At 37.4% G+C, this 26963-nt stretch overlaps 1 protein-coding gene across 6 annotated transcripts in view; it reads left to right on the top strand.

Annotated features, from left to right (window-relative positions):
- Positions 1-26963, top strand: part of DGKB (diacylglycerol kinase beta) — a 685277-nt gene that overhangs the window by 62524 nt on the left and 595790 nt on the right. For all 6 annotated transcript variants that reach the window (XM_044766591.2, XM_070509328.1, XM_070509320.1 and 3 more), the window contains exon 2: positions 4014-4273. In XM_044766591.2, the coding sequence (XP_044622526.1) occupies positions 4204-4273 (70 nt within the window). In that variant the 5' untranslated portion in view covers positions 4014-4203. The remainder of the gene's footprint in view (positions 1-4013; positions 4274-26963) is intronic.

Here is a 26963-nt window from a genome sequence, read left to right as displayed (position 1 = left end):
TACAATCTTTAGTGTGCCTTCATAAATATTAACTTTATTCAATGATGGAGTCATGACATACTGACTTTTAATAATTTCTTAGAAATCTACACTTTATATTACTCCTAACAAATAATGCGTCTAACACATGGATCCATTTATCCAGACATTGGCTGTGGCTTCTCCATGAGGAGACTGATTTCCTTCCCTAATTATGGACAATGTGTTTTAGCCCAGGTACGATAGGCCAAGGAGCCTTCTCCAACTCCTCCACCATAATTGTTTCCTGCCACCAAGCAAAGTGGCACATCCATTGATTAGATGAGAATGCCAGAATTAGACTGCTTTCCAACAGGCAGCAAAGTCGGTCTTTCCTGGTTTTCATTTTAGGTACCTAAAAAAAGCCCCTTGCAGAGAAATGGGAAGTCTGTGAATGTACCATAGGGAATCTTAATTGAATATTGTCAGGAATTCTCTTTCTACACATTTGTAAAGAGGCAGAGACTATAAGAAAGTGCTGCCATCGTTCCCACCTCCTTATGAGGCATGAGGAATAGTTGTGCCTCTTTTTTTTTTTTAAAGATTTTATTTTTTTCCTTTTTCTCCCCAAAGCCCCTTGGTACATAATTGTATATTTTTAGTTGTGGGTCCTTCCAGCTGTGGCACGTGGGGCGCCGCCTCAACATGGCCTGAGGAGCAGTGCTATGTCTGCGCCCAGGAGCCGAACCGGCAAAACCCGGGGCCGCTGAAGCAGAGCGCGCGTGAGCTTAACCACTTGGCCACGGGGCCGGCCTCTGTGCCTCTTGATTTAATATTACACATTAGTCTTTACATAAACTTATGATATGTTAGTTCAAATAGTTTAAAAGATTTGATTAGGACACGCTTCCCCATCTGTACCCAACCCTTATTTTTCTCTTATTTGGTTACACGTCACATCACATGATGAGAGTTGGAACCAGCCGAATTGTGAGACTACAAAGGCTTCTACTAGGAGAACGATGAGAAAGAGAGCTTTTATTCAACACATACTGGGGTTGAAATAAACTAAATCCAAGAACCAAAGAATTTACTTTGAGTCCTTCATGGGTGCCATTACTCTCTAAATATCTCTTGTTAAAATGCATATTGGGTTAAATCAATTCAGAGAAGCTGTTCTTGATACAAAAAGTGAAGACCTAAGTTGACAGGATCATGCTAAGTAAAAGAAAGCTAAGTAAGGTTTTTGTTAGATATTTAAAAATAATTTAAAGATAGTCCTGATGCTCGTGTGTGTTATTATAAACTGGTTAACTGACATCTCAATTAAGGCATCCCTTGGGAATGAAGCTCATTTATACGGAGTTAGTTATATTTAATAGCAACAACAAAAAGAAAATTCTCACAAACTATGTCAAGTAAAGCCTTTTTTTTTTTGCAACTGTAAATTCTTTGTATCTCTAAGTGCGACTTATTTTGCTTGTGTCCATTAAGTTGAAGGAAAGGGGTATGTTTCCTGGGAGAAGTGAAGCCCATAGTGACTTCTATTCCTGACTGCTTCTTTATGCACCATTTTCTCTTTCTCAGCTTCAGGGCCTCCTTCTAACTCTCCTACCCAAGTTTTTCTTTATGAAAAAAGTATATAAATGAATTCATCCTAGAAATATTTATTGACCAGCTACTATATATCAACCATTCTTCTAAGCACTGAGAAAATAGCAGTAAACAGACAAAAATCTCTGCCCTCATGGGACTTATATCTTTGAGCACTTGAAGGATGGTGACACAGAATCTAGTAGATACATCCAGATGAAAATCAAGGGAAAATCCAATATGTATTTTTAATTGCTTTGTTATTTTTGGTGGAATCCCATCGGGGCTCAAAACTACTCATATTTCCCCTAATTCTAGTGTAAGGAGACAAATATTAAATAATATAAATAAGTTAAATATTTGATGGTAAGATGTTATATTCAAAACAAATAAAAGTGTGATGGAGAGATGATGTGTATGGATGTGCAATTTTAAATTGAATGACCAGGTGAGACCAGGTGTAAACATCTGAAGCATGTCACTTAACCAGTCATTTTGAATGTGAGTCTCCTGTAGTGCCTAGTATGCTCTCTGGCACACAGAGGGAATCAATAAACATTTTTTGAATGAATAAAGGAACTGCCATTGTCATCAGTTAAGATTTTGGGGTTGTAGGCAGCAGAAATTGGTTCTGGCCCACTTCATACTTTATTAAAAGAACGTTACTTGCCTCCAGAAGTGACAAGATAGCTGCAGAGTCAGGCTTAGATGGGGACATGTATCCAATTATTGCTGAAATTATTTAGGTGCAAATATTTTCACCCTGTCCTTGAATATTTGCACTCAACACTTAAAGTCCCATGAGACAGAGTCTAATGTACCAAATGTGACTGAATCATCTGTCTCCTTTTGGATAGAAGAGAACAGGACACCTTGTTTTATGGTCCCACCAAAACTGCATGTAACTGCAGAGAAACAAAAAATTAGGATGAAATCAATGTGAAGGATGAAATCAATGTGAAGGATGAAATCAGCTGGAAGAAACTGGAGAGAAGATACAACGAAATGCCCATCACAGGTTCCCATTCCTCTTAGTTTGCACTGCTTCCACAAAGTCAAGGTTGTGATGTAAGCGCATCCCCTGGGAGGAAAAAGAGACCTAGCAATTTGGCCTCTGTTAACGCCTCAGTATCTTCATCTTCTCCAGTTGAATAGCAAACCTTGTAGAACTGAGTGCGGGAACCCTGAACAGATGAGACTGATAAGAACAGCATTTTAAGGCAAAGATGACTGGATGTGACAATGAGACTGCGGGGTTGACATTGGAGAACAGTAAAGAGATGCTGAAGAAAGGTTAGGCACTAATGCCAAATATAAGGGTGGTGGCTTCAGGTAATGACATCTGTATACACAAGCCTTCCAATCACATAACTTCATAAAGTAAGTAATTGTTTCTAAACACTTCATTTTCTGTAATGATTACAGTGCCAGTTTGGTTGATTATTGAGCAATTGATTACTGTCTCCGACAAAAAGTTGAAACCAGATGGTTTTTCGTTTTGTTTGCCTTTATAGATATAGCAGTGAATGTAGGACCATGACAACCTAGGGATTTATTTTTAAGCATGATTCACAGTGGTTTCATCCACTATCATTATGTAAGTCTGTCAGACATTTGGAATTGCTTTAATCTGGTAAATTTTATTGGGATTTTTACAAATTGTAAAATTATTCTCTTTAGTTTATTGCTGGAAAAGATTCAATTTATATGACCCCCAAAATTGACTTGCGTGATTGCAAATATATGTACTACTACTCCTGGGACCATTCCAAAACATTGCTGGAACTCTGATCTGCTAGCAGATTGTATGTGCAGGGAGCTATAGAGCTTACTTAGTAAGCCTCCTTTGATAATTTGAGTCCAGGTTTTTTACATAACGTTTGTTTAGATATTAAAGAATTGATAAGTTCAGACTGATAAAAATGATACCTTTGTTTGCTCTTGGAATGTATAGCTTATAATACTGAACCAAAAAAAATATCTACTTGTATGAAACTAGACTATAAAATTTTCTTCACAGCTTTCTTTGTTTTCCTGCTTTTTTGTTTATTTGTTTTTGCTGAGGAAGATTCACCCTGGGCCAACATCTGTGCCAATCTTTCTCTATTTTGTATGTGAGTCACTGCTATAGCATGGCCACCAACTTTTGGGGTAGGTCCATGCCTGGGAACTGAACCCAGGCCACTGAAGCAGAGCACCCCAAACTCAGCCAATAGGCCACGGGGCAGATCCCTCTTTTCCTGTATTTTTAATCATATTTATTTCTATGATTTGGCGTTAAAATGTATATAAAATGCCATTAAAGAGTGAATGAGAAATTAAAATTTGAGTATAATACAAAATCTAATAACTTGGGAATACATTATTTAGGAACTAAAAATCCTTAATATTCCATAACTTGTCAATTTTTTCCTTAGTGCAATAATGGTAATCTTTTGATCTTTTTGTTTTTCTCTCTGCAGTGCTTTAATACATTATTGAAACTACAGACTCGCATCCACAGCGGTTGCATGTTAATAGATTGCATATTTTGAAAGCCTGAGGTATTTCATATGAAATATGCAATGTGGAAACTTTGAAGCCTAGAAGTCTGTGAAACCCCTGAATAAAGAATTCCTCACCTGGTATGTAAGAGAACTCCTCGCCACCACCATGACAAACCAGGAAAAGTGGGCCCACCTCAGCCCCTCAGAATTTTCCCAACTTCAGAAATATGCTGAGTGTAAGTATTTATATTGATAATATTATTTTATTTGGCATTTGTGCTAGACAAGGTGTCATTTATTTCCAAGAACAGATTATGGATCCTGTTGAGTATCAGGATAGATGTGGGTGTATGTTTTGCAATTGCAAGCGGGTCGACTTGACACTCCCTTTATTTGGCATGAGGAAGAGGCAAAGGTAAACTTAAATCAACATGAAATCTAGAAGAAAAGGAGCTAGGGTGTTAGATGCAAAACTAAACTTGGAGACACTCCAGGAGTAGTAAAAGTGAAGCAAAAAATATGCCAGTTAGGGAGAATGGAGACTAGTGATACCCTGACCAAGAAGGGGAGGGACAAACAGAAGTATGGGGAAAAGTGAGGGTTTTTTTTCCTGTTTGCATAACATTTCAAAAAGGACTGAGAGTACGGAGGCACAGACACATTGTGGAGTTGGAATCAGAGGTTATAAAAGCAAGGGAAGGTATCAGGACCTTAAGCCAACTTGTTTTGTGTCTGTGTTTATACAAAAGATAGGCCATGGTAACTCTCTTTGCTATTTTTAAATATTAAGTTTCTTTACACATAAACAGTAAGATTTTATTTACAAGAAATTCGCTTTTACTGTAGATTTTCACGAATATATCTGTTTCACAAAATGAGTTGCAACTATAAATATGAATAGCAACTGGATCAAGGTATTGAAGAAAGAAAAGGAAGCAACCAATAAGTAGGAAGCACCAAAACGTTGGGAAGATGATGAGTAGAGAAAAAATTATACATAGAGAATATAATAAGAATGTTAGAGTTGGGGGAATAACATGGTGACTGGGACAATCAAATGCAAGAAGTGGAAAGAGAAAAAGAACCAAGAGCACATAATAGTTAGGGAGGCAAAAATTGAAGCAACTGGAGATGCTTATGCAGACAGGAGGTGAGGCATATCAGAGATAAGCATCAGGAATGAACTGTATAATATTATGAAAAAGAGGCACAGAAAAATATTAAACACAGAAGGGGAATTTAGAATAATAAGAAATAGATGTGATAATAGTGAATAACACTCACATTTATAGGGTGCATGTTAGTCAAGAACATTGATAAACACTTAATGTATGTTATTAGAAAGGGCCAATTTCACAGGTTTTCTAGAGTCTTCCTCATCTTCCTAGTTCAAGGGCTGAAGTGTTCTGGGTGAGGCTGTGAGAGTGCTGCTGAGTAGTTGCAAGGAAGATTCAAATCCATAAGAACGTGTGCATTTTCTTTTTCTTTTTCTTTTTGATGAGGAAGATTTTCCCTAAGCTAACATCTGTTGCCAATCTTTTTCTTTTTGCTTGAGAAAGATTGTCCTTGAGCTAACACCTGTGCCAATCCTCCTCCATCTTGTATGTGGGATGCCTCCACAGCATGGCTGATGAGTGGAGTAGGTCTGTGCCCAGGATCCGAACCCATGAACCCAGGCCACCAAAGCAGAGCATGCAGAACTTTAGCCTCTAAGCCACTGGACCAGCCCCAACATTTACATTTTCTTGGTCAATAAAAATACAACAACTGTCACATGGAGGGGTGGTCAAAAATTTTTTACATCAAAATATGGTCCTCATATTCAAAGACTGTTTTGAGCCATGTCAAGCACATTTCATCCACTTATCACATGAAGAAAAGTTATCCTAGAATGACTGAATTCTTATCTGCATTTTTATACTCAATAATTTCCAAATTGACTAAAAATTATTTATATTTTCCAACTTTTATATGCTCTTTGTTGTTGTGTTATATCCAATAATTAAGTAAATATATCTGAGCATCTTCTTTGGGGAGAGTATTCTGCTTGACACTGCAGGAAATGCAGATATAAACAGATGTAGACCCTCCCTTCGAAGAATTTATAGGTTTTTTTTTTTTGGCTTGAGGAAGGTTAGCCCTGAGCTAACATTTGTGCCAATCTTCCTCTATTTTGTATGTGGGTTGCTGCCACAGCGTGACTGACAAGTGATGTAGGTCCGTGCCTGGGATTTGAACCTGCAAACCTGGACCACCAAAGCAGAGTGCACCAAACTTAACCAGCATACCATGGGGCCAGCTCCAAGGAATTTATCATTTAATGGAGGCTAGAAGCTAATCGTACACGACTCTGTCTAGGCAGAATATTGTAAGTGCCACAAGGAAAATTTAGGGTGCTACAGGGCTTTAGTATGCAGTTGGAGGTGGAGAAAGGAAAGTCTTCCTGGAAGACGTAGAATTTGAAATGCAGCTTAAAAACTAAGTTGAAGGTAAATGGAGATGAAAATGATATAGATAAAAAGGAAAATTCAGCATATGTTTGAGGAAGGGAGATGAGCCACATTTAGCTACACTGCAAATTAAGAGAGTAAATGGAATTAAGGCTGTAAAAATGAGATGGAATTAAAATATACAATGCTAATCTTGAGTTAGGCAGAGAGGAGTAATTGTAGGGTTTTAAGGGTAGAGTGACATGAACAATGCTATACTAAGAAGTTTACTTTGGCAAATGCGAAAATGGTATATGGTAATGGAAAGAGAATAGAGTCAAGCCAGTGGGTTATCGGAATAGACTAAATGACGTGGATGATGAAAGATGACCAGAAAAGCATAAATTCAGATACTGTAGCATTAAAACTAACAAAGGAGAGCTTGGGGAATAATAAAATAAGAGAATTGAAAGAGAAAGAAACACAGAGAGACAGATAGACAAATACAGAGACAGACAGAGAGAGAAAAATCTAAACTTAAGCTCCAAAGATTCGACTTGGAGGATGGGGGAATTTGGTGACATAATCTCCAAGGTAAAGAAAACATTGAGTTTGGTTTAGGTTATATTGAATTTAGCTGGGTTATTAAAATATATTTTCCATTGTTTGGGTGCTTTCAGGAAAAATGCCTATGGAAGCACTAATATAAAATAAGTAAATTATTGTCATGATAGCTAAATTATCTTTTATAATGACTTTTGCTCAGATGTTCAAATTCCATTTGAACTGCTAAACAAGGTTTAACACTAAAGTATTAAGTATAATATAGGTTGTTACTTTCATTTGGTAAGAAATATGGGGGTACATTTAATTATATCATAAGAATGCTTTATGTAGTAACCAGTTTGTGGAAATGCTTAAGATAAGTGGTAATAAAAATTGTCGTAAATGTAAAAGTTGTAACATATTGAGACAAAGATTAATGAACATTCAATAAATTGCTAGTAAGAAGTGACATGGTGAGTATAAGAACATTATTAAAATGGCTTTTATGAGAAGAAAAATTAACCAATTAACTGTGAATGAAAACATAGTGCTGATTCCATGATCATTTGACTTGCTACTCTTTTTTAAGTGACTAAGACAACATGAATAGTGCTAGACTTAATCCTCCAAGAAGTTTCCTGTATAATTAGGAAGCAAAGAATATCGTAATTAGAATGTATCCTTGTGTAATAAATTGCCATTGTCAAATATAACTGGAAAAAGGATTATTATCCTGAAGATTATAACAGGAGTATATTTTCCAAGCTATTCAGTACATGCAATCAGTTTATCAGCAACACTTGAGGGTCAGATTTTTCATATTGCAATGCAATATTGGCGAGGTGATATTCCTCTGTAGTCTATTAGAAAAGTGGTATGTTGGCTTTGCTTTCTTGATTTTGTTTTGTAATTTTCAATATGAAATTGTTTACATACATTAAAGTTCTAAATTTGAACAAACAAGTTATTGATTTAAGGTTAAATTTGCAGGATGCTAAGATTATACATGATATAAATTAAATATGTGATTTTTGAGGATGGAGTTGGGCTGTAGAGCTCTTGGTCGAATGAATGAGTTCATGGAAACTCTACCCCAGCAAAACTGAATCATTCAATGTGGGACCTAGATAATACCATAAAGATCATTTCCTCAAATTAGCTGGTTTTGAATTCTCTCCACAGTCACCACAATATACCCTGTGTCTTATTCTGTTTGAGCTTCTATAACAAACTACCATAGACTGGGTGACTTATAAGCAACAGAAATTTTATTTTATTTTTTGAGGAAGATTAGCTCTGAGCTAACTACTGCCAGTCCTCCTCTTTTTTGCTGAGGAAGGCTGGCCCCGAGCTAACATCTGTGCCCATCTTCTTCTACTTTATATGTGGGATGCCTACCACAGCATGGTGTGCCAAGCAGTGCCATGTCCACATCTGGGATCCGAACTAGCGAACCCTAGGCCGCTGAGAAGTGGAATGTGTGCACTTAACCGCTGTGCCACTGGGCTGGCCTCTAAGCAACAGAAATTTATTTTCTCACAGTTCTGGAGGTTGGGAGTCCAAGATCAGGGTGCCAGCATGGTTGGATTCTGGTAAGGGTTCTCTTCTGGGCTGTAAACTGTCAACTTCTCTTTCTATTCTCACATGGTGGAAAGAGGGAGAGAGGAGCAGCAAGCTCTCCAGGGACTCATATAAGGGCAGTAATTAAATTCATCAGGCTTCTGACCTAACGACCTGATCTAATTCTAATTGTCTCCCGAGCCCTCACATTTGGGGGTAGAGGTTCAACATATGCATTTTGCGGGGGATACAAACATTTAGTCCATTACACTCTGCAACTATAAATGTTCTTTTAACTGCTAGGCTTTCCGCATGATTAATTGGGAAAAAATAGAGTGATATTGGCACAGCATTCCTGGTTAGGCGGCTAGCACATCAGACAGCTTGTGTTCAAATCCTGGTCCCGCCATATTTTAGATTTCTGACTTTGGAAGAGTTACTTAGCATCTCTGTGTCCCATTTTTCACACTTATAAAATGGGGGAAATAATAAATATGTCAAGTGTTGTAAGTACTGAATTAAATAAGTTAATGTACATCAAAGAATGAGAACAGTGCCGGGAAGTTGTGATATAATTGTTTACAGTTTTTCTTTTAATAGAGAGGGAGAGAATGTGTTATGTCGGCTGTTTGAACATATTGTTGATGATCAAGTAGAAAAGTGCCACATTTTGGAGCATTAAGAGTTGGTGTCTTTTTTTTTCTGATACAAGACTAATTCTTCCCACAAGGTAGAAGCTTTTGGTGCTATTGGCAGCCTCGGTTATGTGTTGTCCCCACAAACGCTGAAGGCAGCTAATGTGAAGCCTGCTGTGGCTGCCTACAGCATGCTGAGACCATGCTCCTGTTTAGGGTTTCAGGCTGAGTCACTCCATGGGGAATGTTTCCATTGATAGATGGGAGAGGAATATAATTTTCTTTTCCACTCTTTATATAAAGTCATCCAAACTGTTACAAGATAGAGAACTCTCACTCCCGCTGTGTAGAGAATTGAGCTTATCACATTATCAGTTTGTCCGTGCTTCCTGCTATGGTTTCATGGCACAGCAATGGGTTAAGACACTCCAAGTCTTTTCATAGATAACAATATTTTCTATGTAAGATCTACACGATATTTCCAAGTGATTCATTATCTGCCCACGTATTGTCACTTAGGATTCGCTTTTTATTTGCTATATATAAAATGAGTTATATAGCATGCAAATTATTTTTTGAAAAATACTGTGTTATTATGGTGGGAACACTTCCAAACTTTCATAAATTTCACACTGTTTATAGCAGCTGGCGTTGTAGAAAGTTGCAAAATTATGATGAACTTGTTCTTTTCAATAAGGTCCAATGTGCTTAATGTTTGGACTTAGTGTACAAATTCTTCCATTGGAGTGAGGCATTCAGCACAGCTTAGTGGAAAAGGCACAGCTTTGCAGGCAAACCAGTATTTGACAGTGTTGAATCCCAGGCCTATCTTCTGCTTATTAGTGGTGTGACCTTGGGAATGTTACATAAACTCCCTGGGCCTCACCTTTCTCACCTGGAAAAGTAGAATTTCTCCTCAAAGTGTTCTCGTAGAATTTAATGAGACAATAATCATCACCATAATTAATAATAGATTTTTAGTGCCCCACTCTAGACAACACAGAAGTATTAACTCATTTAATACTCACATAAGCCTTAGAGAGAGGCAAATGATCTCTTTCAGGCAGATTACCTAGCACATAGCTGTGACACATAAGTGATAACAAAGATCAAAACAGTAATAATTCATTTATGTTTCTAAAGAAGATTAATATGTTAATAAATGGGTTGTTAATTATGTTTCCAAAATAGGGAAAGCTGGAATTGGAGGTTCAGGTCTTCATAGCTTCATCAGCCACAGCCATCTCTCAAAGGGTTTTGCAAAGAAGCAAAGCTAGTAACTATGGCTTTGACCCCAAAATGTCTTTCTGGTTTCTTATCCTGGTAGATTGGACTGGATTGAGTGTGAGCCTCAGTGATGCTCTGCCTAAAGTAGAGGCAGATTTTAGCAATTCTACCCACACTCATTCCGCTTGTCCCTGGAAACTCCCTCACTCTTCCTTTACAAAAAACATGCGAGTGGAAAGAGAGATGAGAAGAAAATCATGAAGCAATTGTAATAAAAATCAGATGAAGTCCTTTTCCATTTTAAGTAGCCATACTCTCCTGAGAAACCCCACCCTTTAGCGTGATGATCTAATTGTGTCTTTGAGACATGTTTTGATCCATACGAGATGGGACAAGGAGAGTGGAAGGAGAGAGACTTGACCTCCTCCCATGTGTTTATTCAATTTATTGTTAAGCAAATTTATATCACATGCTATAATCCTCTTTATGATTTGTCATGATGAGGTTAACTTTTACTTTGGGCCTAAGCCCTGTGTTAGATTGGCTCTATTTTGGGAGGCTAAACCACTTACTGATAATTACTCTCTTTGTACATGACAAAAGAGTCAGTGGCACTGGGTCCCTTAGCATAGTGGCTGAGAGTACATAATTTGATGTCATATAAAACGGGATGAGTTCTAGTGCTGTGATATACACCTCAGTTTCTTCATCTATGTTGTAGGATCGCACTGATGATTAAGTATGAAAACGCATGTAAAGTGCTATGATGAGGATTATGGTGGTGGTGACTGAAGTAGTTTAAAATCAAATGAGGACTTTTTCTCTTTGATTTAGGCCTATTAACTTATATTACTTAGGTGAAATGTCTTGACTTTACCCTGACACTTGGTCTGAAAATGGAATCTGTGACGCTATTTTAGATAGAACATGTCTCTCATTTCCGACCCTGTTTTTTCTGATTCGCATTGATTAACTCAGCAGTTCCTGGCTCTGACCCAGATGTTATTTCTGGAATGTATGTTGGCTGCGTAATCTCTTTTGCCTCATTTCTGGTTCTGGTTCCTATTTGTTGTACTGCTTCAGACTGAATTTCCTGTTGGTGGTTTCTCTGGGTCCATATGTCTTAAATTTTTCAATACCTAAATCTTGTAATAGTAAAAGAAAGTATTAACCGTGAATGTCTAAATTTCTATTTTAGTATCTTGAAGACACACAATTTTCAATGATTTTTAAACATCTATTTCTTTGGACTTTTCAAACTTGCCAAAAATAACTCAGTTTTATTAAGATTTATCATCAGACAAACTTTAATACTGAAGTTGGGACTTCTGTAAAGTATTGGTCAAAGTGTGCCAGATTATGCTGTGATTGAAAAATTCGCAAAATCTCAGAGGCCTAATAAAATAGCAGTTTATTTCTTACTCATATTACATTTCCAAATCTGAGTCAGCAAAATGATTTAATTTCACATTGCCCCTCATCAAGGCCCAGTCAAATGAAGCAGTCATCAACTTCAAAAATTGGCCGATGCTGTGGCTGAGAGAAATAGAGAGCTTGTGAATTGGGTGCTGGCTCTTCAGGCTTCTGCTGGTAATGCTATGCCTACATTTCTTTGGCCTAAGCAATCCACATGACCACATCTAACTTCAAGGGAGTAGAGAAATGCATTCCTTCCATCTGTCCAGTGTCAGGGGAGAACTAAAATATTTGGTGAAAATATAAATGTAGCCAGTATCACACAGTAAAATATGACCTACCATTTACTTTGGAACACTAGTCAAGTCATCACAGTCTCTTTAAACTTCTGTTTCTTCACCTATAAAGTTAGGATAATACTCCCTATGTATAAATAATGTGTTTTTATTACTAGCATTAATATGACAAATTTATAACAAAAATTATCACTGGTTCATACTTATTGAATTATATACTTCATCCTTAACTCAGTTATAGAGTAAAGGTTACTATTCACTCTAAGTTTCCTCAGTTGCCTCCATCCCTATTATGGCAAGGAGTGCCACATGCAAACATAAACATCAGTATGCAGGCTAGAGGAACTTAATTTTACTCATTGGTCATTACTCAGTCCACAGCATTTAGTACCTTTTACTCTCAGTCATTACGCTTGGCTCTGGGTAATACAGAAATGAATATTGCAGTGCTTTCAATCAAAGAGCTTAGTCTGTTTAGAGAGATAAATATGGTAGCAGATAATAAAGCAATGAAATACAGTCTCTGAATGTTACATACGCAAGACTCTTTTTTATTTAGATATAATTGATATATAACATTGTCTTAATTGTAGGTGTAAATATAATGATCTGAAATGTATTGCAAAATGATTACCATAGTAAGTTTAGTTAACATTCATCACCACACATAGTTACAAATATTTTTTCTTGTGGTGAGATCTTTTAAGGTCTACTTTCTTAGCAACTTGCAAATATACAATACAGTGTTGTTAACTATAGTCACCATGTTGTACATTACATTGCTAGGACTTATTTATCTTATAACAGGAAGTTTGTACCTTTGACCAACTTCAACCATTTCACTACCCGCAAACCCCCAAGTCAGGCAATCGCAATCTGTTTGAGATTTTTTCAGATTCCACATATAAGTGAGATCATACAGTACTTGTCTTTTTCTGTCTGACATTTCACTTAGCATAATGCCCTCAGGTCCATGCATGTTGTCACAAATGGTAGAATGTCCTTCTTTCTCATGGCTGAATTATATTCTATTGTGAATGACTACTATGTTTCCTTTAGCCATTCATTTGTCTATGGACACAAGTTTTTTTCCATGTCTTGGCTATTGCAAATAATGCTTTAATGAACACAGGCACACAGATATCTTCTCAAGATAATGATTTTGTTACCTTTGAATATATACCCACAAGCGGGGTTGTTGGATCACACGGTAGTTCTGTTTTTACTTTTTTTGAGAAACCTCAATACTCTTTCCCTAGTGGCTATACCAATTTACATTTCCACCAAAAGTGTACAAAGGGTGCCTTTTTTCACATCCTTGCCAACACTTATCTCTTGTCTTTTTGAGAATAGCCATTCTAACAGGTGTGAGGTAATAGCTCATTGTTGTTTTGATTTGCATTTCAGTGATGATTAGTGATATTGAGCACCTTTTCATTTATTTGTCGGGATGTGATCTGCAAATAGGCGTCTTTCTTGAAAAGACTGGGTGTTTCAGCCTGCCACGTCTGTGCTATGCCCTGGGGGTTAGGTGGTTAAGAAGGGATTCTCTGTTACAGACCTGTGGGATCTGCAAACATAAGCCCTGCTGGCTACCAGAGCTAGGTGATCAAGGCATGTATCCCTGGTGGCAGCTGCAAAAGCCCAGGTGTCCGATGTATGTACCAGCTCCTTTCTGGTAGATACAGGTACCCTAGAGCGAGGCTCTAGGAGAGTGCTGGCCTCCCCACCTCTGGAGAGTATTGCAGTTGTGTTAAATTAGATGATTACCCCTCTGGCCACAGCTTTTAAGATAAACAAATAGGCTTTTTTCAGGGAAAGACTGAATACCTTAGTCTGCTGCCTCTTCACTGAACCTGGGGGCTATGTGATGGCGTATGCACATATTTGTGTATGAGCATATCTATGTGCACATGGGCCTGTGTATAAGCACTGAGAACAAGGCTGAAGAATTCAGCAACAGTCATAAAAGATGGGTTCGTGAATGCCGTTATTAAAAAATTGTCTCTGGAACCAGCCCTGATGGCCTAGTGGTTAAAGTTCAGCACTCTTACTGCTTCAGCGGCCTGGGGTCACTTCCTGGTCATGGAACCACACCGCCTGTCTGTCAATTGCCGTGCTGTGGCCATGGCTCACATAGAAGAACTTATAACTAGGATATACAACTATTTCCTGGGGGCCTTTGGAGAGGGGGAAAAAAAGGAAGATTAACAACAGATGTTAGCTCAGGGCAAATCCTTCTCTGCCAAAAAATAAGGCTCACTTCTGGAAAAATAATTTGTCCATTAACGTATAGTTATTGGGAGACACTAAAGATATTAATTGGAGGGATAGCAAAATTGTAAGATTTGAATTTCAGAAAAAAGTAAATACAGAATAACGTTGATGAAAGGGAGACTGGAAAACAATTAGGAGGATATTCCGCTCATACATCTTGTTGAATATGCAGGGTTACGTAAGATTAAAGCATTGTTAACAGAGAGGTAAACACATATTAAAGTATCTTAGAGGCAGAATAAGCCAAATGCAATAACCAAAAGGATATGAGGACTAAAGTAGGAGGATAGGGTACTTCAGCTTGAGGAACTAAGTCAATGTGATTCACCAAATCCAGGAAAGGAATACAAAAAAAGAATAGGTTTAGAGAGAAACTCAAGTGGTTTGATTTTGCACATATTAAACCATAGATTCCCACAGAGTATCAGATTGAGGTATAAATTAGATTCTTTGGCATATAGGTCTGGCGCTCAAGAAAGAAATCAGAGGTGGAGATCCAGAATGGGTGTGCTTTCGCATTGTGGGTGGAAATCAAATCATAGCCATAGATTAGATGACCCAGTGGAAGCAGATTGAACAAGAAGAGAAGGATGAGATGGAATGGTAGAGAATATTATATATCCAAGGTATTTGGAAGATGAGAGATCCACGAAATCAATTGGAAAATAGTACCCAGAAAGGAAGAAGGAAATAAGTGAATGAGAAGAACTCCATAATTGAGAGAAGAGAGGTGCTTTTAGAAGGTGAGATCTAACTTAAGTTAATAACCAAAATGTGTCCAGAGTCTTCATCATTTGGAATGTTACCAGTGATTTTAATAAACATTTTTTCTTAGAATAGTAGTGGGATGAGTGGAAAAGAAGAGAGGCAGAAAGACTACTTATAATTTGCTTTTCATAGAATCTTAGCTAGAAGGAAGAAAGGGGAAGGATCTTAGCGAAAATGAATAAGGTAATAAGAGGAATTTTGTTCTTTCACATAGGAGAGAAAGACATGCTTATAGAGGGCATTGTATAAGAGGATAACTTGTGAGGAAGCATTCTGAGCCTATGTCCAATCTTGATGTTTGTGTTGTTTAATGTTCTTAAGTCCATCTCTGTTTATTTTCTTAATGTATTGTTTTGGCCTTTACAAAGTTACATAATCTTTCTAAACTTTAATTTTCTCAACTGTGTAATTAAGAAAATAATAAAGCCTATCTCACAAGATTGTTGTAAGACTCAAATAAAATAACATGTGTGGAAATGCTTTGTAAAGTGCAAACTACCATATGTAAGTTAATTATTGCTTTCACTGTTATTATCAATAGAATGTTCTCAGTTATCTTTCTACTGTTTCTTTTCTTTTTCTGTAGTTCAGTATCTCTACTTCTCCCAAATACACATTTATAATTTCATTATTTATTGGATTTTACGCTTTGCTTCTTTGGGGCTATGTGAGAAATACCCTTTTGATCCTTGTGGCCCAATTTTTCACTTTTACCTCTTAGATCACAATTTATCTTCAAATCCTTCAGCCTCTTTCAAAGCCTTCCCTAGGCATCTTCAGGAGCAAGAATTATTTTCTCATACCCATAAATGTATTATATAGGAAAGAGTATTTCCAAGACTGTGGTTAGTCTGAGATTTTACCCTACTTACAATGTAATAAGTTAGCCTGCTATAGCTTCATGACAGTAAAAAAGACACGAGGCCCCTGGATCAGAGACAAAGGACTTTATTAATCATGTCACAGCAAACAGCATGTACCTCATGTTTTCATTGGCTCCCCTACTTCAAGTCCCATAGGGAAACATGAAAAGGGCCAGGTTGCCTCTGCACAAATAGTGAGTTGAATTGTAGGAGAGGAACCCCTTAGAGAACCTGGATCTATTCTTACAGACAGTAAACAAATCTGCCTTTTGCTCAAGAGGGGGTCATGATGTGTGTCAAAGGTTTTTCGTGACAAAAATACCCTTGAAACAATAGTCTGAAATAAAAGTAGTCTGTGCCTCTGCTTGTGTAACCTGCAGGAACATGAAATAAACATTGAGAATTGTCTCCCAATAAACATAAGCTTATAATAGTCATTACCACCATAATCAGTAGTCTCAAGACTGATAGAAAAAGCATATTTTCTCATGAGGTTGCCCTTCAGTCCATATGAAGGTAGCTTTAGATTTGTGCCCAAAAGTCTCTTTGTCTTGGTCTCTGACCCCTTTTCTTTCTCTTTTCCCTACCTCTAGGTTTTCAGATCCATTCTATTTGTGTTCTATGCCTTCAAGGTAGAAGGAAACTCACCCACTTTTCTATATTCATCCATGGAGGATGAAGGGGAAGCCATTTAGTTGCTGGTATTTGGAGCCTAGATGACAAATAGGCTGAATTCTTAGATTTCATTCAAAGAAATAAGTCTCTTAAAACACAAACATTCACACACACACCTTTTTCTTGCAAGTATCAATCACCATTAGCTTATTTTTCAGTGTTTTATTGTAGAATGAATACAGAAAGGAAGGATTTGGGAGAAGGGGACAAATAACCCCAATCCTTTTGCAGAATATTGTGAGAACTCCTTGCAATTGAATGAATTGTTGAGGATGCTGTTGCCTTCCTGCCCAACATCATAAGTGCCTCTGGAGCAGAATGTATTACTGTTTGAGCTGCTACAGCTGCCAAATGAAAAGTGGCATCTAGAGTGTTTTTCAGCTTAGTTTCTTACTAGATTAGGGTAATCCATTGTCCCCTGAAATCTATCCCCAAACTGAAGTCAGTGGGAAGCCAAAGCTCTCATATGAAAAATCAAGAAGAGTAAAATACTGGTAGCTACAGCTTTGACTTGGACAGGAGAGTCCACCAGATGTTTATAAAATTCTGCCAAATATTTCTGGTTTATAGTTCCCCTTTGGATATCAGAAATTAGTTATGGTATTTTTTTTACTTCTGCCAAATGAAAGTGTTTCTCTAGAAATTGACTCTTAAAAGCTCTGCCTTGGTTAGAAAGTATTCAAGGAAGTAGTCTGTAATGAAAGGAATCCCACAGAATTCACAAAACAGAGGACATATTCTGATTATTGGTGGAATATGATTTTATGTGACTCCTGAAATAGTCTATTACCAATATCAGGTTAGGTGGTTATGATGGAAAAAAATTAATACATACAATTTTTTAAAAAACTTAAAAGTCATTCTAAATAAACCTTTCTGGAATTGTACATTTTCCCTTCCACCTCCCTTCTACTCACTTCACAGGTGCCAGAATTTAAAAAAAATTAGCATCTTAAACTTCTTGGACTCTTTTGGATCAGAAAAACTGAACCCTAATAATCTCCAGTCTCTTCTCTCAAAGACATCAGACATTGCTCTCACATCTCTGGCAGGTATTTCTGAAGCAGCAATAACTGCTTCCACAGGCCATTTATAAGGCACTACTATTTGGTACCCCTTCATTTAATGATAATTTCTCCGCTTTCCAAAGTTGCTTTCTGGTAAAGTTACCTTGCAGAAGTCTTCCTTCTCCTTCTACTGTTGGCTGCCATAATCATTATACTGAGTTCTGTGCTAATTTTCCTTTTGTTGCCTTATCTCCCTGTATGATAAAAAAAAAAAAAAAAAGCATACAGCTGAGAAGTAAAAAACAATACCATTAACTCAAGAGTTCCCTAAAGTAATCCCTCAGAGAACCCAACTTAGAGAAACAGACATTCTTAAAATGATCACCTATAAAATTCCACGTGTCCTGTGGTTGCATATTGCTCCGCTCTTCCTAAGCCCACATTGCATGTAAAACACGAGAACTCTTCCTTGTAGTTTCCCTTTCATCTACTCTTTCAGGTCCTTGGCTATCTGAAAACTTCAGTGTCAAAAGAGCTTATACTTTGTGTGAGATTCTTTTTCACTACAGCCTATAGGCTGAGACATTTAGAAATGCTCTTATGATACTTTTGATTTCTACCCGGCCATAGAAGTTGGTCCCAACGCTTGTAAGGGGAGCATGCTAAGGTGTCAGTAATTTCTCCTGTGAGAGGTACAGAATAGCTCAATACCCAAAAGAAGTTGGAATTGACTCTAGTTAGCAACATTAGTCTGGTTACAAGGGCTGGATCCATATGCATCATTTCTCTGACCTCTTCATTCTCCTCTGGCAATTTCAGGCACTCCTCAGTATAGCCAGCTCAGGTGTAGATAACTTTGTACAATCAGACCACAGAGTTAATGTCAATAGTCTCTGTAGGGAAATGTGGACAGCAATGCCCAGAGATGGACTAAATAATAATAGTCCCCTGAGACTCTTTGTCCAAAATTCTTCTTCCTCTGTTAGTGCAGACACTTTAGGTTGCTTACACTTTTCTCAGGGTGTTGTAAGACAGGAGCTACAATAGGGTTCTATTGAAGGTAGTGTGGCCAAATCCAATAGGATGGTGTTTTGTCCAACTCTAGGAAAGAATCCATTGGAAATGTAATTTACCAGTTTCTGCTGCACACTTCCTCAGACTGCAATGGTAGCTGTAGGTGGGGTGTCCTTTTGAGGTCACCCATAGCACCACCTCCACTCATGAAAGTGAGGATTGGAAGTTCTCATTCCAGTTGTCTGAGGTGTTCATCAACTTCTCAGCTTTAAATCAGATGCATCTTCTGAGTTGATATATGATCCTTGCCTCTTCAACTATTTCTTTTTTTTCCCTGGTTCTCCATAACCTCTGACTTCCCTTGATCTCCCTTGAATTAATCAAAACCACAGGGATACTCAGACATCTGGGTAGATTGATTGCTGGCAGAGCTTGGCACTGGGCCATATATTACTCCTACCAGGCCTTGTTTGAGTCTCAATGGCTGTTTTTTCCTAAGCCCTCCTCTCTAGCAGCCTTTGTAAAAACTTTCTAGTAAACCACAAAATAGCATATGTCTTGTCCTCTCCAGCTCGTCAAGAACCTAGTGTATATATGTTGACATTTCCTTACCTAGTGAAGATTTGCTCTCTAAACTACTAATAGCACAGAACTCTGGACAGAGAGGTACTACTACTTTCTCCAGGTTCCTCCAGATTCTCCTTCATAAGCTGTCTTGAAGTTGGCATTCTAAACTCCTCATATTTTGCTTGTATTTCAGAGTCCATATTTCTGTTGTGTAACTATGACTTCTTCAATAGATAGTTCATATTCTTCTCCCCTGGAACTTTCTAAACAGCCTCTCAAATATTTTGAGATATAATGTCTAGTGATATCTAGCAGAAGCTGTGTAACTCATCTATTATCGTCCACACAGAGTCTGATGTGTGAATGGCACAGATGTGATATAGACTCCCACAGCTACACCGAATCTCTCATGGGTCTTTATTCTCCCTAAAGAATCCCCAACTTTCTTTCTAAACATTGTATAATAAATAGGGTTAACTCATACATAATATAGCTTGGTCCTGACTTTGGAGTAGAAACAACAGTCTCAAAGCTTATCTTCCTTCAGCAGGTCCGCTGCAGATCCCAAGATGTCTCCATGTTGTCAGTGTCTTTCTCTCAAAATGCTCTACACCTCTCTACTATCAGTCTAAATGCCAAGGTGAAAGCTTCTGGAACTTGCTTTGGTATGCTTGGATTTAGGTGTGGCCATTCCACAGGTCAAAAATCCTGAGCAACACCTTCTCCAACACTTCCCCTACTATGACTCCATACAGTGTTTTAAAGGGGATCCAGGTACAGTCCATGTTTCACAAAGAATGTAGTACTATAAGTAGGTGATCAAAAACCATGCCTAGGGGCCGGCCTGGTGGCGCAGAGGTTAAGTGCACATGTTCTGCTTCGGTGGCCCGGGGTTTGTCAGTTCGGATCTTGGGTACGGACGTGGCACTGCTTGACAAGCCATGCTGTGGTAGGTGTCCCACATATAAAGTAGAGGGAGATGGGCATGGGTAATAGCTCAGGGCCAGTCTTCCTCAGCGAAAAAAAGAGGAGGATTGGCAGCAGTTAGCTCAGGGCTAATCTTCCTCAAAAAAAAAAACAAAAAAGAGAAAAAACCATGCCTAGAGTACAAAGGATGTAGCAAAACATTTGCTCATTTGTTCTATGTCCATTCTTCTCCTGTTTCCCTTCCTTTCTTTTTGTAGCCCTTTGCAGGGTCTTGGCCCCATCCTGCCTGAGTCCCGTAAGCTTAAAGCTGGCAAGACCATTATTTTGGTGTCCTGTGTAGTCAGGGTCAACTGTCATTCATGGCTTCATCCAATGAGGGCAAAAGATGGCTCATTGTAGAGCGTGGGTCTATTTTAGAGTATTTGGAGTGGTGCACTTTCAAGGCCAGCCAAGTGTTTGCATGCTGATAGTTATTATCACTCAAACATATCTTGGGTGGAACATTAATATAATATCTAATTCTTAAACATCATGAGTTTATTATAGGTCACATTTTTCTAAGCACTTATGCTTTAACTATATTGACATATTTAATCCCCATAGCAACCCTCTCAGGCCAGCAATTATTATTATTACTGTCATTTTATAGATGAGAAAATTGGACCCCAGAGAAATTAAGTAACTTGCTTAAGCACATAGAGATATTAAATGATAGAGCCATGGTTCAAATCAGGTGGACTGTGTCTAGAATCCATACACTTAATCACTCTGCTATCCTGACTCTTTGTATACTATCCCTTGGGTGATCGTTAGCTTAAAAACAAAGCACAAGCAAGCAAAATTGCCCCCAAACAGAAATGTGAATAGGAAGGAAGAAAATGAATAAATAGACCAGGAAACTCCATTCTAACATAAGTTCAAATTATTCATGAAGGATACAAATATTTGCTATGACTGAGAAGAGAAATATAAAGTATGATATTCCTTGGAAGCTGCTGGGCTGAGAAATGGGTAGTTTTCCAAGTGTTTTCAGCATATCCTCTAAGGCAGCCTCAAGGTAGTTCTGATGGGCAGGGAGATTGAAGTCACTTTGAAAGCAGTGGGAAACTCATGAAAAAATCAAAGCTTCTGGGCAGAAGCTCCGATGAAGAGTGCATTTCTCCCAGGCAGACTCCATTTCCAGACTTTAGTAGGAAGAAGCATGATGAGGTCAGCCAAGTTATTTGAGTAAGCATTTAAAGGCTTGTCTCGTTTTTACTGCAAGTTTAACATTGCTGCTCTGTGCAAGCCCCTGAGCAGCATAGGCAAAATCAAATGGGCTGCCTCAGGCAGCAGCAGTAACAGACATGCCTAGGGTCTAATGCAGTAAGTGGGCAAAGAGAAGTTTGCGGTTGGAGAATCAATGCAATTGATGAAAATGAAATGAATTAGTAAGAAAGCCCAAGATACCTCTGGATTTGTATTCCTTCAACCTCCACCTCACAGTATATCCTTTGTTGATAGAATATAGAGGTAAGAGTTCAGTTATGTTTTTCTTTTTAATAGGTAAGCATTCAGTTATACTTTCGTTTTGAATAGAGAGTTAATTTTAAGGAAAGGAGAGGTTGTCTGGATTATTTGTTTAAATTGTGAACCTTTCAAAATGTATTTTTAGAAAGTGGTGCATTGCTTTGTTAGCCAGTAGCCAGCTGAACTAGCTTAGTCCATCTGAGACACAGCCCTGCTCTGGAGAGGAATGCCTCGGTTCAAGCCTGTTGGGCGCTACGCATTTCGCAGCTCTCAGGAACATACACCAAACAACAGCTAAATGAATGCTCCATAATGTCTCTGTTTACTTGGGATGTAATTTTCTTAATTTGTCTCCAATTTATACATCTATTAAACAATCTGTTTCCCTTGAGACTAATCAACATGGAATGGATAATTTATTATGAGAATTAAAAAGTCTAAAAGTATGTAATTTTATAATCCATAAAAATAGACCCTTAAATGATGTTTTATAAAACTTTGTAATATGATCTTGAATGACAAAGACTAGGTCAATTTCGTAGCTTTTGAAAGGGTAGGTGTAAATAAACTTAATACGTATTTTAATCTCTGATGTAACTCACCTTGGTTGTGACACAGTAAACCATATACAAAAATTTCTCCAAGTCTAGGCTAATGCAGAAACTTTTGAGGATCTTGATTTTTTTCAGCTATGTAATATAACGTAGCTTTCTGAATTCTAATTAGTAATAAGGATATTTTGCTGCTAATTTTCTTTTCCAGAATAACTAAATTTTATCCACCTCCAACTCTCTTTTCCGCAGTCTGTATTCTCTCTTCATTCTATTTTTCTATTCTCCTCCCTTAAACCCTCTATTTCCTTTCTTTTCTTTCTGTTTTCTTTCTTTTGGTGAGGAAGATTAGCCCTGAGCTAACATCTGTTGCCAATCTTCCTCATTTTTACTGAGGAAGATTGGCCCTGAGCTAACATCCATATATAGATGAGAAAATTGGACCCCAGAGAAATTAAGTAACTTGCTTAAGCACATAGAGATATTAAATGATAGAGCCATGGTTCAAATCAGGTGGACTGTGTCTAGAATCCATACACTTAATCACTCTGCTATCCTGACTCTTTGTATACTATCCCTTGGGTGATCGTTAGCTTAAAAACAAAGCACAAGCAAGCAAAATTGCCCCCAAACAGAAATGTGAATAGGAAGGAAGAAAATGAATAAATAGACCAGGAAACTCCATTCTAACATAAGTTCAAATTATTCATGAAGGATACAAATATTTGCTATGACTGAGAAGAGAAATATAAAGTATGATATTCCTTGGAAGCTGCTGGGCTGAGAAATGGGTAGTTTTCCAAGTGTTTTCAGCATATCCTCTAAGGCAGCCTCAAGGTAGTTCTGATGGGCAGGGAGATTGAAGTCACTTTGAAAGCATCCTCCTCTACCTTGTATGTGGATCCCACCACAGCACGGCACATTGAGTGGTACACAGTTCCTTGCCTGGCATCTGAATCTGTGAACTCTGGGCCACTGAATTAGAGTGTGTGAACCCAACTACTATACCCCTGAGCTGGCCCCTATTTCCTTTCTTTATCATAATCCTGAGAGAAAAAATAAAATTAGTATCCTAATTGACAAAAATAAAATTATTATATTCTCTAACATGGAAACTTTCTTAACTTATCATTTAATGTTTATTTAGCGAGAAAAAAACCCAAAATGACGAGGTGGGAAAGATTATGCTTCTAAAAGAAAAGTCAATGGTGATACAGCATATGCTAATATAGATTGATGAGTAAGGCAATTAAAGAAATGAAATTTTATTTTTAAAAGTCATATATTCATTGTAGGTAATCTGCAAAATATGGAGAAGCAGGGAAAAAATTAATACTCTTACTTTCACTTCCTTCTTGATTGTTAATCATAGTTTTGTTGTTTTTGTTATTCTAGTTATTTTGGTGAGAGTTTGTTTTGGAGTAATTGATGTTAAACATTGTTTTTTTTTTCTCAGTAAGGAAAATAATGTTATTTTTAGTCCAGAGATAAATTTTTAAACCTGACATTGTAAAGCGTGGTCAACTTTAAGTTCTCTCAGTTGAAATTAACTAAAATGTGAAATCCTCTATGTTCTTGTGAGTTTTACCTTTAATAAGATTCTATAATAACTATGATACCCCTCACCAAAGGCTAATTTCTGCCACAGCAGAAATATCCTTTATTTAGTATACCACAGAGATAAATTTTTAAATTTGAGAAAATATTTTAAAAATCTGCTCAGTTTAGAAATAAAAAAGTAGTAATTGAAGACACAAGAAATGAGGATCAATTAGAAATTATACATTGTAGTGAGGACGAGCAGAATATGTGACCCCAAAATATGTCACTTTGGCATGTGGATTATTCTGAGCTAAAGGCAATCAAGACCCAGCAGACTCAAGAAAAACTTTTACCTCTCCCTCAGCTACTTGAAAGAATCTAGATAGGGGGACTGCTTCAGAAAGAGAGCGATTACCAGTTCTTTTTATCCAAAAGAACTGTGTGGCAGGGCAAACATCTAATTCCCAAACCTCTACTCTTCCTATCATGCTGTGAATTACCCTCCTCCTCTTTGAAGCCCTAGGCCCTTTTCCCATTCCTTAGCTCAGGATGACATATGATCCTCACCTGCCCAACTTGCCCTTGGGTCTCATATTTTTATGAGACTCCTACCTACAAAATTAAATTAGTTTTTCTCCTGTTGATCTGTGTTATGTCGATTTGATTATTAGACTAGCCAAAGAAGTTAGCAGCAAAGAAGGGAACATTTTCCTTCCTCTATAGTAGCTTATCTACGTATTTCAATATCCTATCCATTAATTTAGTCTTTTGTCTCCTACTTAATTTAATTTTAGTTTGTATTGCTTCCACAATTAGTTTTTAAACAGCTTTTTTCACTCAATTTTCTTTTAATGTGCAAAGATATCTTGGACCCTCTATAATTGTATGAAATGACTTAAGTAGATGTAAATCTAATTCTTAAATTACAAAATGTGTTATTTACAGTAAAAATATATAAATTGCCTTAAATCCTTGGTGAGTTAGCTAAAAACAGATTAAATCAGGCAACTGTACTTGAGATATCGAGTAGAAAAGCATAGTTGAAGGCATCCCTGAGATCTGGGATGAAAGGAAAATCTTCCTAGAAATAGATCTTCATAATCAGAACTTCATCCTTTTAATCCGTGGTTTTGTGCTTGTTAGAACAGTTTTATCTGTTATTTGGTAGTTTATATTTATCCTTTCGTAAGCTCACTTGTTCGCTGGTCTAGAGGACATCCCCCATTATTCTGTAGCTCCTCACTGACTTAATTCTTCTTTACTCTGGAGGGGAGCAGAATTTGCTACCCCAAAATATGCTTCTTTGGCATAAGGACTATCATGAGCTGGTTATTTTTAAGAAACTGCAGATGGGAGAAGTTCTGAAAACAGAGTAAAAGTGGAAGTCTCCATTTGTAAGAATATCTCCCTCTCTGTACCTGAAAGAGGAGGATGAACAAATCTCTAGGCACCAGGTTAAATCTGCATAACAACTTTACCTCTGTTTACTGTGCTTTTCCTGGTAACCTCCCATAACATCTTTCTTTTGTCTTTAGATGAGATGGAATTTAAGGTGGTGGCTTGGGCCATTTCAGAAATTTCTCGATTTTCCTGGGTATCTCCCATGTATACAGGAGGTATACATATTACTAAACTTCTATTTTTTTCCATCTGTTTGTTCTGTCTTTTATTACAGGGGGTCTCAGCCAATAACCTGGAAGAGTAGAGGGAAAATTATTTTTCTTCCTCTACAACTCTATCATTCTATCAACCTACAAATGCACTCTAGAATTGCTGGTTATATAAGAGCTTAACTAAACCTCTCTATACATACTGTTCCATTTATTTGCCTGGCTTCTGCTCTCAACAATTCAGGAAACCATTAAAGCTAAAGTTTTCATGGTAAATATTCATTGTTTATTTTACCTGAACTCTTCAAATTAATTGATTTAGATAATCAGTCATTTCTTTCTAAAACACTCAAGTCTCTTGCTTTCAGATCCATAATTTTCTCTTTATTATCCCACTCTCTTTCTTACCCCATCTTGTATCCTTCTCAATCTCCTTGTAGAGCCTGCCTTCTAAGCCTGACCTCTAAATGTTGGCTAGTTCTTGGATTCTTATGCTCCCTTTTAAAACTCAACTTTTATTTCCTTTGTGATTATCTGTTCCAAGTGTTTGAACACCATGTGTGTGACAATGACTTCCAAGTGTATATTTCTAACCCAATCCCCTCCTCTCAACTTCAGCTCTAAATGTGCAGCTGTCTAGTTGACATCTTCAATTGGATGTCTCATCAATGTTTCACATTTAACAGATCCAAAATTGAATTCTTGACTCCCTTTCAGAACCATCAAAACGGAAAAAAAATTTAAAACATAACTCTGTTCCTCTCTTAGGCTATTGCATTTTGATTTGGTGCTATTATCTTTCCATAACTTTGAAAGAAAAGTTAAGACTCAACCTTAGTGCTCATCTTTTCCTCACTTTCACCATATGAATTGTCAGCAAGTCAACCTCTAAAATGATTTTTCTATTTCTCTTAATTTATGCTGTTTTCACCTTCAGCACAGTCACCGGTATTTTTCTCCTGGATTACCTAGTACCCTCCTTCTTGATCTTCCTGCATCTACCCATGTTCTTCTCCAAAGTATTCTCCACAGAGAAGCCAGAGAAATCTTTGGAAAACATAAATCCAACTATGTCTTTCCCAAGTAAAACCTTGAAATGATGTCCAATTGTACATAAAGTAAGATCCAGATTTCTTATCATTCTCTCCAAGACTTGTATTGGTAAGCCTTTGGTCCACTGTACTCAACTACAGAAACCACTTTCTTTTGCCTGCTATGTGCAGCCACATTAATATCGTCACATTCTGTTTTCTTTTTCTGAATATATTTTCCTTTTGTTTTTTTCCCAGGCTGCTTCCTTTTCATCTTTCAGTTCTCAGTCTAAATGCCAACCCCTCTATGATGCATCTTCTGGTCACTTGAAGTTCTTCCTCCCTGAGCAATATTATCTACCTCTATACCTTATTCATGTCCTTCATCACAGTTAATGTGATTTGGATTTATATATTTGGTGTTTTAATTATTTGTTTTATCATCTCTAGTTCCTGAAGGTAGTTTACTTATTCAC

The sequence above is a fragment of the Equus asinus genome, chromosome 1, assembly GCF_041296235.1.
Source record: "Equus asinus isolate D_3611 breed Donkey chromosome 1, EquAss-T2T_v2, whole genome shotgun sequence".
In the NCBI taxonomy this organism is placed as follows: Eukaryota; Metazoa; Chordata; class Mammalia; order Perissodactyla; family Equidae; genus Equus; species Equus asinus.
Note: the sequence above shows the minus strand (reverse complement) of the source record. Positions and strands in the feature narration are given on the sequence as shown.